The 14,469-nt window shown below is 39.4% G+C and overlaps 1 protein-coding gene across 2 annotated transcripts in view; it reads left to right on the top strand.

Moving 5' to 3' along the window:
• The window catches only part of CPQ (carboxypeptidase Q), a 154,551-nt gene that overhangs the window by 118,223 nt on the left and 21,859 nt on the right, over positions 1-14,469 (top strand). The window contains exons 7-8 of one of the 2 annotated variants that reach the window (XM_032706589.1): positions 1,887-2,088; positions 7,816-7,874. In XM_032706589.1, coding sequence (XP_032562480.1) covers positions 1,887-2,088; positions 7,816-7,844 — 231 coding nt within the window. In that variant the 3' untranslated portion in view covers positions 7,845-7,874. Of the gene's footprint in view, positions 1-1,886; positions 2,089-7,815; positions 7,875-14,469 lie in introns of those variants that run through there. The other variant, XM_032706580.1, reaches the window with a different exon arrangement.

Raw genomic sequence — 14,469 nt, 5'->3', positions numbered from 1 at the left:
CTCCTCACTTCACTGCCCGAAATACTTCCTTACCCTTGTCTTAGTGCTCGTCCTCATTTCACCTTCTCTAAAAATGGTCAGAAGTGCAACTTTGGAGACTCAACCAAAGAGGCTGAGTACCATGACATGGTATCTATGCAGTGCTTACTATACTTACATTAGCTTTCATTGGCAATTCAGCAGCACACTGAAATATGTATTGTCTTCCCCAAGTCTTGTTCCTTGGGCATGTGATATAAAGAAGATTTATATTTTGAAGCATTCTTTCTGTTGTATCTGTAACATTGGAGCATCATCAGTCCCTTTTAGCATGCAGTGTACTTTTCTTGGCCTGCTTCTCTCCCACTGTGTTCAGAGGATCTGTGAATCACGATTCACATTGAGGCTCATGACCTATAATACATCATTTGATGGTAGACCTAGACACCACATGTAGCCTAATTATTTACATTTAATATTTTTCAAACTGAAGATTTTTTTTTCACTGTATAAAAATGATGAATGCCAATTTGGTGACAAGATTGGTTATTTCCACTTTGATTTCCAGTAGCTGAATGAGTTTAAGGTATTATAACATTTACAGTTACTTCATCATGCAAGTATTTTACATTAATTTTTTTAATTGCCAAATATATTTCTAATGTAAAAGTAAATACCTCTGCTATGTTAGAACTTATTTCACTCAAAAGAGAAAAGTTTTGGGAAAGTGTAAAACACAATTCTTGGCAAATTCTATAAAGGACTTCTTAAAACTTATGTGGATCTTTCACAGCCACCTGTAGTTTATATTTGGGTTTATATCCAGAAAAATGTGAAAGAATTCTTTGCTGAATTGTAGGCTTATGTAAGCTGTCAATGAAATGGATCTGATACTTGCTGCTATCATGTATCTCTTGTAAGGATTTTCTTGTAACAACCCATGGCAGCCATAAAATTCTGGAATGAGATCTGGGCATAGGAGTAACACCTGCAGTAAGTTCTCTTAGTCACACTGAAGATGGTCTGAAGTATAGCTTTTTTCTGCCTGACATGACCATAAAATGTTTTATTTTGAAAAAAAGTTTTGTGCTTCTCTAAAAGAGTGAGATCTTCCTCCACGTAAGGTCCATACATATTTTACTCCAATTAAACCTTTGTAACTGAGCAATCTGAGCAAATGTGGGAAGCAAATAAATTGCTCTGTATGTTAATTTTTGTTCTTTTAGCTAGAAAGATTCTTCCAAGTGCACACTAGATGCAAATGTTACTGTGCTGATTGTACCCAAAATCTTACATTTCATGTTTCCTGTGATGATTTACCTTGGAAGCACAAACTTTCCTTAAAATAGATATTATTTCTTCAGGTCAGGAAGAACCTTGGCATTTCAGTCCTCCAACTGATGTCATAGTTGACTACATGGTATATTGAAAATAATGTGTTTCCGAACAGACAGCAGCTGGCTTTTTAAATAGGATGTCCTTCACAGCCTAAGCAGTCTAATTTTAAAGCCACAGGACTGCATACCCTCCACACTGCAGCAGAATTTCTGAGTTTCAGGTCTACGAAGAAAGGGAGAGCTGCAGGTGAAACCTGCAATATGGTAGTGATGGCTTATTTTCTAGGTGACACTTCAGAAGTCTTAAAGGAAGTATCTGGGGACAGCAGACCAGACTTCTTGTGGCTCCTACAGAATATTGATGCCTCAGAACTTGAACTATTTCAGCATTTTCATACAGAAAGATTAGGTCCTTTAATTTATGCTTATATACACATGGTCACAGGAAGAATTTCTCTGCTTCTTAAACAAATTTGTTGTAGTATGCTCACATTGACACCTAGAATCAGGTATGTGATGCCAGCTAAAATAGCAACCGCAGCACAATATCTTCTTTTCTTACATGTTTAGGAAAATATCTCCAACTTTGATATCGTCATGGAGTCTGATGAGGGCACCTTCAAGCCATCTGGACTGGGTTTTACTGGCAGTGCTGAAGCTCGGGAAATCGTGAAAGAGGTCATGACTCTGCTGCTGCCCATCAATGCTACAGATGTTTACGACAATGCAGATGGAACAGACATTGATTACTGGATGAGAGATGGGGTGCCTGGTGAGTGTGGTTTACAGGTGACACTGCTCCCCCCGAGCAGTGCCATGTCAGATGGGTGGTCTGGTGTTTTAAAAATAGTAAGAAATGCTTTCTCCAGGGAGTAAAATCTTCTGTAATACATGTTAAAAGGTGACCAACAGAAATAGGACATAGTGTGCATTTGAACTGCAGTTTAATAATGGTATAGATTATACGTAGAATAAAATGCCTAAAATCTTCTTTTCGGCTTTAAGGATTTATAATAATTAATCCCAGACTGGTGGTTTATAAATAGTAAACCAAGGCAGAGGGGAATTCTCCAATGCAGAAGAAATATTTTTTTAATTATTATTATTTTCACTCTGAAATATGGGGCTTTTTCTCTCTGTTTTATATGCTGGAGAAACAAAGTTTTTGAGATGTGACATTTAAAAGGTTATGGATCATTAAGGTCTGATAAAGGGATAAAATTCATAAAAGTTTGAAGTGGTTTAGGGGTTTATTTGGAGGACTGTATCTGGCCCGAGTGAGGAGCAGCTTTTTGGCAAAGAACCTTGTAAGCTGTGAGAGAGATCCACCACTGGCAGCACCCCCGTGCATGAGACCCCACACTAGCACAGAGGCTTTCAAAACACAAGAATTCCAACTGGAGGCCAGCCTGGGTGAAACCTTAGTGAATTTACATTTGAATAATGGTAGAAAGGTTTCATAACCATGATATTAAAAAAATTATGGTCAGTTTTAAAATTTTAAGGTTCTTTTTCTCCTGTGTTTTATGACTGAAGTAAGCTGGCACATTTCTCATGGTAGTTTTACGACTTGCTACTATATGATTAGAATGTCTTAATGTTTTATTAACTGTCTTGTTTTCTACCTTGTGGAAGAAACAGTGAATCATAGAATATATTATTTTTATTTACAATCAGAACCCTTTTCTTCTCATTCAGGGTGTACAGAGATATCATAAAGTTGACTGCCTTGAAAAACATATGGATTCCTAATTTTCAAACCAAAATATCTATGCTGGGCAAGAAGTATGGATGAATGGATATTGTTAAACAGCTAGGGATTCATTTTCAGCTGGTGCACTGCTTTCTAGGTGAGGTGGAAGCTGCTAAGTGCAATGTCATTCAGCTGTGACAATGGTGTGCTGAGTTGTTTTTAGAGACCTTAAGCACTGCTGAGAGGCAGTAGCCATGCATTATCCTCCACACCCTAGAAGAGCCTTTGCTGGTCCAGAATTTTAGACCTAAGGGTCCTAAGGGAGCTGACTCAGAAAGATGCCCTCCTTGATTTGCTGCTGAGACGATCAGCAACAGAGACGATCTTGTGAGTGACGTGGAGATTGGTGGCTGTCTTGGCCACAGCAACCATGAAGTGATTGTGTTTGAAATCTGTTGACAGGAGAAGTTGGCACTTCAACCCTGGACATGAGAAGAGCAGAATTCAGACTGCTCAGGGAATTAGTAAGTAAGGTCCCCTGGGAAAATGCTTTTGAAGGTGCTGGAGTCTATCAGTGCAGGTCACTTTTAAAACATCACCTGCTAAGGGCACAGGGGCAGATAATGCCCAAATGTCATAAGTCAAGCAGGCAAGGCAGAAGGCCAGCTTGGCTGAGCAGGGATCTTCTCTTGGAAATAAGGCAAAAAAGGAAGATGTATGTCCAGTGGAAGCAAGGTCAGGTGACATGGGAAGAATTCAGAGATGCTACTTGCCACTGTATGGAGAAAATACATGCAGCTAAAACTCAGCTGGAGTTGAAGCTGCCAGAAATATGGGAGACAATAAAAAGAGCTTTTTCAAATATATTAATGGCAACAAGCAGTATAGAAATATCATCAGCCCATTACAGAATGAAGATGGTCACCTCACAAACAGGGACAGAGACAAGGCAGAGGTGTTTAACACTTTCTTTGCCTTCAAAACGGATGACGGACCAAAGAGGTCTCAGTGCCCTCAGCTGGAGGACCATGACTGTGAGAATGATCAACTCTCAGTTGACCCTGAAATTGTGTGGGACCTGCTGCTCCAGCTGGATCTAGGGCCTGATGGGATTCATCCCAGAATCCTCAAAGAGCTGGCTGATGTAATCACAAAACCTCTCTCAATGATTTTTGAGCAGTCTTGGGAATCCAGAGAGCTACCAACTGACTGGAAGCTGGCGAATGTTGTCCCGATTTTCAAGAAGGGCAAGAAGGAGGACCCTGGAAACTACAGACTCGTCAGTCTCACTTCAGTGCCTGATAAAATTATGGAGAAGATTATTCAGAGAAGTATTGAAAAACACCTGAAAGACAATGCTGTTCTTGGTCACAGCCAGCATGTCTTCATGAGAGGAAGGTCCTGCTTATCAAACCTCATTTCCTTTTACGACAAGGTAACCCACCTGGTAGATCAAGGGAAGCCAGTTGATATAATCTTTTGGATTTCAGTAAAGCTTTTGATACTGTCTCTCACAGGATCCTTCTGGACAAAATGCTCAGCACAGGTGGATAAACACATCATGTGGTGGGTGAGCAGTCATCTCACAGGTCAAGCACAGAGGGTAATAGTGAATGGGGGAACATCAGGCTGATGACCTGTTGCTAGGAGGGTTCCACAGGGCTCCATCTTGGGCCCTGTGTTCTTCAACATCTTCATAAATTACTTGGACACAAGACTAAAAGGGATACTAAGCAAGTTTGCAGATGACACAAAACTGAGAGGAGCTGTTAACTCCCTCAAGAGACCCTGCAGGGAGACCTCAACAAGTTAGAGGACTGGGCAATCACCAACCATATGAAGTTCAACAAGGGAAAGTGCTGATTCTGCACCTGGGATGGGGCAACCCTGGATGAACAGACAGACTGGGGAATGAGATGCTGGAAAATAGCACTGTAAAGGGACCTGGGGATCCTGGTCAATGGCAAGTTGAATATGAGTCAGCAGTGCCCTGGCAGCCAGGAGGGCCAACCATGTCCTGGGGGGCATCAGGCAAAGCACTGCCAGGCAGTTGAGGGAGGGGATTGTCCCACTGTGCTCTGCACTGGTGCAGCCTCACCTTGCATGTTGTGTGCAGTTTTGGGCACTGCAATATAAGAAAGATATTAAGCCATTAGAGAGTGTCCAAAGGAGAGCAACAAAGATGGGGAAGGGCCTTGAGAGGAAGCCATATGAGGAGCAGCTGAGGTCACTTGGTCTGTTCAGCCTGAAGAAGAGGAGACTGAGGAGAGACCTCACTGCAGTTACAACTTCCTTGGGAGGGGAAGAAGAGGGGCAGGCACTGATCTCCTCTTTGTGGTGACCAGTGACAGAACCCAAGGGAATGGCCTGAAGTTGTGTCGGGGGAGGTTTAGGTTGGATATTAGAAAAAGGTTTTCCACCCAGAAGGTATTTGGGCACTGGAACAGGCTCCCCAGGGAAGTGGTCACAGCATCAAGCCTGAAAGAGTTCAAGAAACGTTTGGATGATACTCTCAGGCACATGGTATGACTCTTGGGGATGGTCCTGTGCAGGGCTAAGGGTTGGACTCGATGATCCTTCCAACTCAGCATATTTCTGTGATTCTGTGGTCCTCTGATAAGAACTCACCACTCAGCCTGTGTTTAGAAAATGCAAGGGTAACAGAATTATTTTCTACGTAAGGTGTTGGGAGCATTACAGATGGTCCTCAGGTACTTTCATTTTGCTTCCCATCTGAGTGTAACTGATAATAGAAGAGAGAAAAATTTAACATTCAAATGCCTTGTTTTCAATTGATAATGTGAGTGGTGCTTGTGATGGCAGTGTGTATTGAGCCCTTCTACACCATATCTCATCGGCTATGGTGCACCTGGAGCATAAACAGCTACAGCTTGCCACGGTCCTCGATTAGTCATTGGGCTACATGTGTAAAGCACACTCATCAGGAGCAGTGCAGGAATGGAAGCTGTCTCCCACAGACATCTGTACTCCTCAGAAAGCATAAACTATGAAAAATATAAACTATAAGCTCAGCCTTGGGAAAATTTGAATACACCAGAACCAAGACCTCAGTTTTTAAATAAATCTGATTTGCTTTCCTATTAAAAATTTGTCACATTAATTGATAGTGGGGGTTTTTTTGCTGAAGCTTTGGTTCATTTAACTTCCTGTTAAGCAAATGACAATGTTCTTGCAGTATAAAGGAACACTGATTCTTTTTTTCCCCATCAAGCCCCAGTGAGAAGAAATTAGCTTCAGTAAAAGAATTTTGGCTGATTTAGATTGTATTTTGTACTGTACCGGGGAGACGTCTAAGACATCATGTAATCTTCATGCCTTGTCTGCAGTATTCTCCCTGCTTGAATAAGCCCTTATTGTATATAATAACATTGAAACAAATTTAACAGCTTTTATAATTTTATCCAATTTAAACAAGCAGTCAAGTGTTGACACTTCATCAATTTTATTTAAATATTTTCTTGAAAATACACTTGGTGGCTTTGCTTCTGCAACAGTGAGAGAAAATACGGTGTACTTCTTGAAAAGTAAGAATGGTTTCTGACATAATTTCTCTAGAATTTTTCACATTTTCATTGTTAAATAAATTCTGGGATCGTCTTTTTATGTTATTAATATTCTGCTCCTCCTGCTCCTTTTGGTCTGAAAGATCCAGAGAGGGCAACATTATGTGTGGTTTTCAGAAATTTCATAGCTGCTCCTGAGACAGCCAAAGAGACTGCGTCTCCTTAATCTCTGCTATTTCCAGTGTGTTTATTTTTAATGGGTGTGCAATGAAATGTTATTTGTAATGTTACTTAAACATATGTGCAACTAAACAGGGGTGATTATTCTGAGATTTTAGGATGAGAGAGGCCAGGAGAGCTCAGAGTGCTTAGCAAACCATAGACTGAACCTTAACTAATACCTCTAAAGCACAGGCAAGGTGATCTGAACCAAACACAGCACTCTGGTGCTTTATGACTGAAGAATATCAGAAATATTTCCATCAGTGGCTTTTACGTTGGATTGTTTTGAGAACCGTTCAGCTCATCAATGAGGAGTGTCTGTAGCTGTGTTTTTGTACTGACAGCCAGTTTTCAGCTACTGAAAATATTTATATAACATTTGTTTTACCTTTCCATGAAGCATAAATCAAATTAAATTAGGGGTTTGTGGTATTTCATGGTGTGGTTTTACTGTTTGAGGTGACCATTGGTTCTAAGACTGCTCCTTTAATAATTATGCAATTATTTTTCTCATCCTTCTTTTTAAGCATTCAGTTATGTATTTGTTTTTAGTTAGGGTTACATCGAAACTGTGGCACATAAATAAAGCTGTTCTTTTGCAACACTAAGTCCTAATCAAATTTGGCTAGAATTTGCAAATACTGGTGGGAAGATGGGTTCGTTGGGTTTATTTATTTGGTTTCTTAGCATACCTTTTCACAACAGGCTTCTTCAGTGTTTGAAAGGGTTAAAAACCCACTAAGCAAGCCCTGTTAAACCAGTGCTTGGGTATTTTTGTAGAAAAAGCAAGGTACCTGATGATCACAGATACTTGATGATTATCGAGATGCTTCGAATGTGATTTAGACCAGTTCCGAAGGTAGCAGCCGTGGGTCTGGGTCAGCCTTCCCTGAAAACCTTAAGAATCTGAGAAGGCGAAATGAAGTGAGTCCAGTGAACAGTAGTTCAGCTTTAAATGGGTTTGGGAAGATGAAAATGGGACGCTTTCTTATTTTTGCAAAAGAATGGCTGTTGTGACACAATGGCTGTGGTAGTTATGATGGGAACACTTGTTTGTTAGGAGCTGAGCTGTATTTGAGATCGAGCTGACCCAGGACATCAAGCAACTCCCCAAAGGTGTGTTTCAATTCCTCTTTTAAAAATCAACCAGTGACCTAAAGGTGAAACTCCTTTTTACCATGTCAGTCTGAACCTTGATGGTTGTTCATGTCTCTCTGTCTCCACAGTGAAAGTGTCTTGCTTTTTTTGTTACATTGCATAAAAGGAAGAATTATTCTTCCAGAAACTAATACACAAGTAGTTCATCTAACTTTAATGTTTCTTCAGAAATCAAAAATTCATTGCTAACCTAATCTATTAGTCATTCAGATGTGGTAAAAAAATACTGTAATATGTAATTTCTCTCATTTTCATAGTGCTTCTTTATAACCTTAATCTGAAATATGCTGTATTTTGGCCTGAGACACTAGACTTTGACAGGGATTATTTCCTTTCTTATTATGTAAGAGGTTAAATCCCTCAGTTCTACCCCTTTTCTGGAGCATACTTCCCTCTCTTACCCTCATCCCCATCATCCCTTGCAGCATCAGACTCAAGTGTAAGGCTGCCAGCATGCTTGAGCCACGCCTGCTCCTCTCTTTGGTGTCAGCCAGGGACATGTGTGAGAAAGCAGTGTAATGGGAAAACTCCCTGACTTGAGGTTGCCAGTTGGACATGAAGAACTGGGTAAACTCTCTTTCCCAAATTGTGAGTAACCTCTGTTCACTCTTGGCTATGTCACTGTTAGGAAGTGATACTCCACAGTAATGCTTGAAATACTGCCTCTCAGTACTGTCCACAGTCTTGGGCAGGCTCCTTGGATCCAGTTTCTAAGCTTCTTTTTATTTCCAAAAGAATAAAAGCTGTAAAGAAAAAGAAGAAAAATCAGCCTCACATAGTCTAGGGCTTCATAAGCCAATGCTGAAAGGCTGTTAATTTGAATGTGCAGGGGTTGGGGATGTTGCACTTGGCAAAGACCTTCCTACAAGATGAGGGAAAGAGAAAAAAGTTTCCCTAAAAGTAGACATTAAAATTAATTTCTTCACTTCAATACATAGCATTTGCATCACTTGTGATTTGAGATGTTTAGGGAATCACACATAGAGTTCCAGTTATTTGACAAATGCAAGGCAAATGTCTCCTGCTCACTGATGAAGCAAAAAGTTAAACAAAACTCCTGAACACTACTCAGAGAACTAAGCTTTATGGATAGTATTATAAGTACTTAGGTAATTTTAGGTACTCCACAGGTGCTCTGTTTTTGTACTTCCTGAGTTCCCACTGCTTTGGACATGTGTTGAAGCACAGTGCCAACACCAACCACTATTGGACTGATTTCTTTGTTTGTGGAAATGAGGGGTAAGGGCCTTATGGGGTACACTCGTGTCTTGCCTGAGTCTTGATCTCAGTAAGTCTGAGATATACCAACATTGTTGTCTGATAATTAGCAATATTGTATTGCTTTTACCAGGGCATTCCTTTCCTTTTAAATGTCTTCTTTTATCTTTCATAAAGGAAATATGGTGGATAAGTGTGTTCCACTGTAAAAGCCAAATATTCTGCAACTTGGGCGGCATTAAATTAAACCAGTATGCTAAGAGAACAACTGTAATTGCTTGGCACTTAAAGAACCTGCTGTAAGTGCTAAGGCTATTAGACCCATTTAAAATCCTGATTACAGACAGAACTGTGTGTATTAATCTGTAAAATAATTCATTCGTTCTCTAATTTATCATTGTTCCATTAAAGTGGGCTTTTGAAATTAGAAATTACTCTAGAGTAATTAAATAAATTTAATATGCTGCAACTTTTTATGAAGGTGGATACCTTAAAAGGCTCATAGTTTAACATAGTTTCTCAGTTGTACTAGCCTTTCATATGACCTTCTCTGCTTTTAATAAAGTTAATAAAGTCTTTGAGACTAATCATTTAATGAAAGGAATAGTCTGTAACTTATGGTATGTTTTCATATAAGTTGTGCTATTTGACTACCAGACAAATTTGACCACACTTTAACATTTCCTTCCACCTTTGTCCTGCTTTGGCTACTCTTGTATTGGCACACTGGAGTATTGGTCTACTTCTAATAATTAACAAGAAGGATCAGTTTTACAAGGTTTTTCTGTTTCGTGTAGACTGGACAGAGACGATGCAAATAGTCATCTGGGATGGTGGTGTTGGAGAGAGGGATGGAGTTGAGCAGTTAGGCACAGTGCCTGATTGCAAATTTTCCTGGCAGTTTTAAGAGGGCTTTTGTAATATATTTCTCATTAGCAATTCAGTCTATTTAAATCTAAACAAAATCAAAGTGGACAAAAGCAAACACCTTCTTCCAATAGGGTTAATGAGCTATAGAAGCACTTTGCAGGCTTGGTGAATTCTCTGTTATTTTGAATGTATAAAACAAGACTTGGGTGTCCTTCAAAAAGTAAAGGGTAATTCAAGCAGGAGGAGTGGGCTTGATGCAGTAGACACAAGGTGAGGTTCTTTGCCATATGTTATTCCGAAGGTGTGATGGTAATGGGTTTTTCTGGCCTTAAAATATCTGTGAATCTGCCAGTAAATATTACATTTTCTATAATGAAATGCTCCTTCTCCCTTTTAAGGCTCACCCATTTCAAACAGACTAGTTTTTTGAATATCAAAAGCTTTTGTCTTTGATTTGTACAACGTTTAGATAATCCTAATTAGAATTACAAAAAAAACCCCTATCATTAACTTGCCGATCCCAGAGGAAATTTGAACTGTGAAACAAAAAATATTTTGTAAAACTCTGTCATACGTTGCTGAACTTCTAAACAAACACATTGCTGAATTTTTTATTTTATTTACAAGTATTATCTTTTCTTAAGTATTTGTGGTGCAGTTTAGTTGGCAAAGTTTTCTTGGTAGTCACAAGTGAAAAATTACAGCACATGGGTTAAGTAGCTGGTGTTACATAGCTCTTAAAATCTGTCTTTCAATAAACTTAAACAAGACAGCTTTAAAATAATCTTATATGATTATTACAATAAATTGGTTTGAAACACTGACTTTCTCATTGGCTTTTAGAATCCTAAAAAAGTAAAAGTCTTCCACTGCATTCAACCCCGTACTAATGCTAAATAAGCTCATTAATCTAGTAATGAAAACTTAAATTAAGGTTTCAAATAAAATCATAAATTCTAATGATTCTTGCACTTGTTAGCTAGTGAACTTCTTTCTCCTAAAGTTATTTTACTCTTAAAGTTATTATACTCTTCTTTCTGTCGCTATCAGTAAGATTGAATTTCTTGCTTCCTTTTAGATGCTTAGTCTTCAAAAAGTTACATGAGGTGGATTGGTGTAAATGACTCTTGTTATTAAATAGGTTCTTCCTGTAAGCATATGCAATTCCTAAACATCTGAAAAATTATCAATAGATTTGCTTCTGCCACTCACCTTTTTAGTGGTAGAATATGCTCTGTCTCAGAAAAGAAACACTGAAAATATCTAACTGACAATCTCTGAGATTTGGGGTGTGGTTGTTTTTATTCTGGCTACGCCTCAGAGAGACATGGTAATTCTCTATTGTTTGCTGCCTAGGAAAGCTAAATTCTGTTTCTGTGGGTGGGAATATTCTTTTTCATATGAAAGTATTTGCTGTCTGTTGATTCTGAACAAAAAGTGTCCTACATTAACACACAGAGCTCAGTGTTAACATGTTAAATATGCATTTTGGAAGTACAGTTAGTTAAGCCTTATTCCTAGAACTGTCCCTGACTTCACTGAAGCTTATGCAAATAATGAAGTAAACAGAAAGAAAAAAAAATAATAAAAAAAGAGTTAATTAGAGTTCTGTAAGGAATTTGGAGATGGAAAGTGCTTGCCAATGGAAAAAGTGAGAAAGTTAAACATGATTCTCTCCAGTTGGTTTTTTTTTTTTACCTTTTTGAAATTTGACTGTATGAAAAATAAAACACATTTATAGTGTGGAAATGTTGGGAGATTTCTCAGCAAATGTGTAATGATCCAGAATGGCTGTTAGGAACAACAGCAAAAATATCTGTGGATTCATGGATTTTATTCCTGGGAAACAAACTGTAATGGCATCAGTATTAAAAACGTAAACCATTCAGTAGCATTCGAGGATGACCATGTGGAAACTGCTCTTGATGGGAGGGACAGAAGTTAAATGTATTAAGATCTGGCTTGCACCTCTCCAAGTAGTTTCCTGTATGAAGTCATATGATGAGTGCCTCTAATAGGTTTCTCCAGGGCTTAGTGTATCCTCAACTATTTAGAATTTTCATTGATGATTTGGAATCAAGTCTAAAATTACAGCAAAACACAGCTGACGTAATTGCTATATTGAAATGATAAAGAATGATGAGAACAATTGATCATCCAGCCAGGGTGATTATGTGAGTCTCCTCTGGCCAGTTTGTTCATACCTTTCTTGTACTGGAGTCACAAAAGATGTAATATATAAAAAGCATGTTGTTGGATGTGTTGGCTGCCTTATTGCCAAAGAGGCCCATACGTTACCTCATTGCCAGAAGGTCTCAGTGGTGCCTCTTGCACAGCAGGGCCTGCAGCTCCTGTTCTGCAGAGCTGCTGCCCTACTCATGCACCTCTCACACCTACTAGTACCATAGGTTGTCCTGTTCCAGTACAGGACTTTGGTTTTGTCTTTGCTGAATTTTTTGAGGTCCACGTCAGGCCACTTCTGGATTTTGAGCTCTCTGAACAGGAGCTCTGCCTTCCAGCATGCACAGCTGCTCCTTCCACAAATTTTATGAAGAAACAACTCATCCCTGTCATCTGGATCATTACTGGGTGTGCAAAGAGTACTGACCTGGCACGGACCCCTGAGGGTCACACCACTCATAACCGGGCACCAGTTAGACCTCAAACTGTTGCTGGCTACCCTTTGAGCCCGGCAGTCCAGACAGTCCTTCTAGTCCATAATTTCCCTGGGGACTGAGGTTAGTTTTTCTAGTTTATAGTTCATAGAATCATCATAGCATCAGAGAATGGTTTGGGTTGGAAGGGACCTTAAAGATCATCTAATTCCACCCCCTCTGCCAAGGACAGGGACACTTTTCACTAGGCCAGGTTGTTCAGAGCCCAATCCAACCTGACCTTAAACACTACCAGGGATGGGGCATACACAACTTCTCTGGGCAACATGTTCCAGTGTCTCACCACCCTCGCAGTAAAGAATTTTTTCCTAATATCTAATCTAAACCTACTCACTTTCAATTTGAACCCATTCCCCCTTGTCCTGTCACTACAGGCTCTTGTAAAAAGTCCCACTCCATCTTTCTTGTAGGCTCCCTTCAGATACTGGAAGGCCTCAATTAGGTCACCGCAAAAGCTTCTCTTTTCCAGATTGAAAAATCCCAATTCTTTCAGCCTTTCCTCATAGGAGAGCTGCTCTGTCTCTCTATTCAACATGGTGGCCCTCCTCTGGACTCGCTCCTGGATCCTGCTGCGTTAGACTGTACAACATATGCCTTTTTTCTGTCATTTGAGACTTCCCCTAACTGCCACAACTTTTCCAAGATGACAGAAAGCAACCTCTCAGTGGCACTGGCCAGCTCCCCCATGCAGCCTATCCAATACCATTAATTTGTATTTGCCCCATTTACCTAAACAATCCCTAACTTCTCTTTCCTACACTATGAGTAGTACCTGTTCCCCTGTCTTCCCAATTCTGCCATGCAGAGACCTGAGAGCTACTTTTAAGTTTAAACCACAGCAATTACTTTTGTAGTATTCTTTCATTGCTTATTATTATTGCTAATGTAGCAAATAATATAGCAATTCAACAGCATTTTCTTCCCAAAAGTTCTAGAAATTTTACATGGAAAGGAGGCTGTAGAAACCTCTCGACTGACTGTGCAGGGCACATTGGAGGTTTGAATCAAGTATGATTTTGATCCAGAATTAGGAAGTTTTTTAGTGACAGAGGCTCAGATACTAGTCAGAAAACTCATCCCTTCCTGAAGCAGCAAACATATCACACTTTCATTTACAGGTGACATTTTAGGTGTAAATGTTTGAGGCTTCTGAAGAATGCTTTTGATAGTAGTCCAAACTGAACAAATACTAAGCTCAGAAATAATTTATAGACACATTGTCCTCAAAGGAGCAAGTTCAAAATTATTTCAGTGGCGGCCTCTCCAGGACATCATTAACATTTATAAACTGCAGAATGGGAACCCTTCTAACTGTTTGTCTTCAAAACTCATTCTGCAGATTGGGTCTACAGTGGTACTGAATTTCTAAAGAGCAGAATTTATTGAATACCACTTTTTTTCCCCCAGATATCTCTTTCCAGTGACGTTATATGTGTTTTCATGCAACAATTTCAGTCAATTCAGCCGTGGAGTAGACCACAGAAAAACACTTAATTATGAAAGAAACTGAATATACATTTGTATTTTATATTGGCAAATTCTGAAGAAAGTATCATGGGCTGCATAGGAATGCAAGAGAGAACGTACAGGGTTACTCTTCTGGCTCTGACATGATCTGCTATCATCAGTGAACAATTTATGCTTCCTCAGTTTCCCCCAATGATAGATGTTACCTGAGGGTTGCTTATGAGCTACTTTTTGCCTAAAAGGTGCAATCAAGAGGAAGGAGTCATCATTATCTTTCTAATTAAGCTGGTCCATCTTCTGCAGGAATCATCAGACCTTGGAGTTAT

This window comes from Chiroxiphia lanceolata, chromosome 1 (assembly GCF_009829145.1).
Source record: "Chiroxiphia lanceolata isolate bChiLan1 chromosome 1, bChiLan1.pri, whole genome shotgun sequence".
Lineage (NCBI taxonomy): Eukaryota > Metazoa > Chordata > Aves > Passeriformes > Pipridae > Chiroxiphia > Chiroxiphia lanceolata.
The sequence above is the reverse complement of the archived record's forward strand: the minus strand, read 5'-3'. Positions and strand labels throughout refer to the sequence as shown.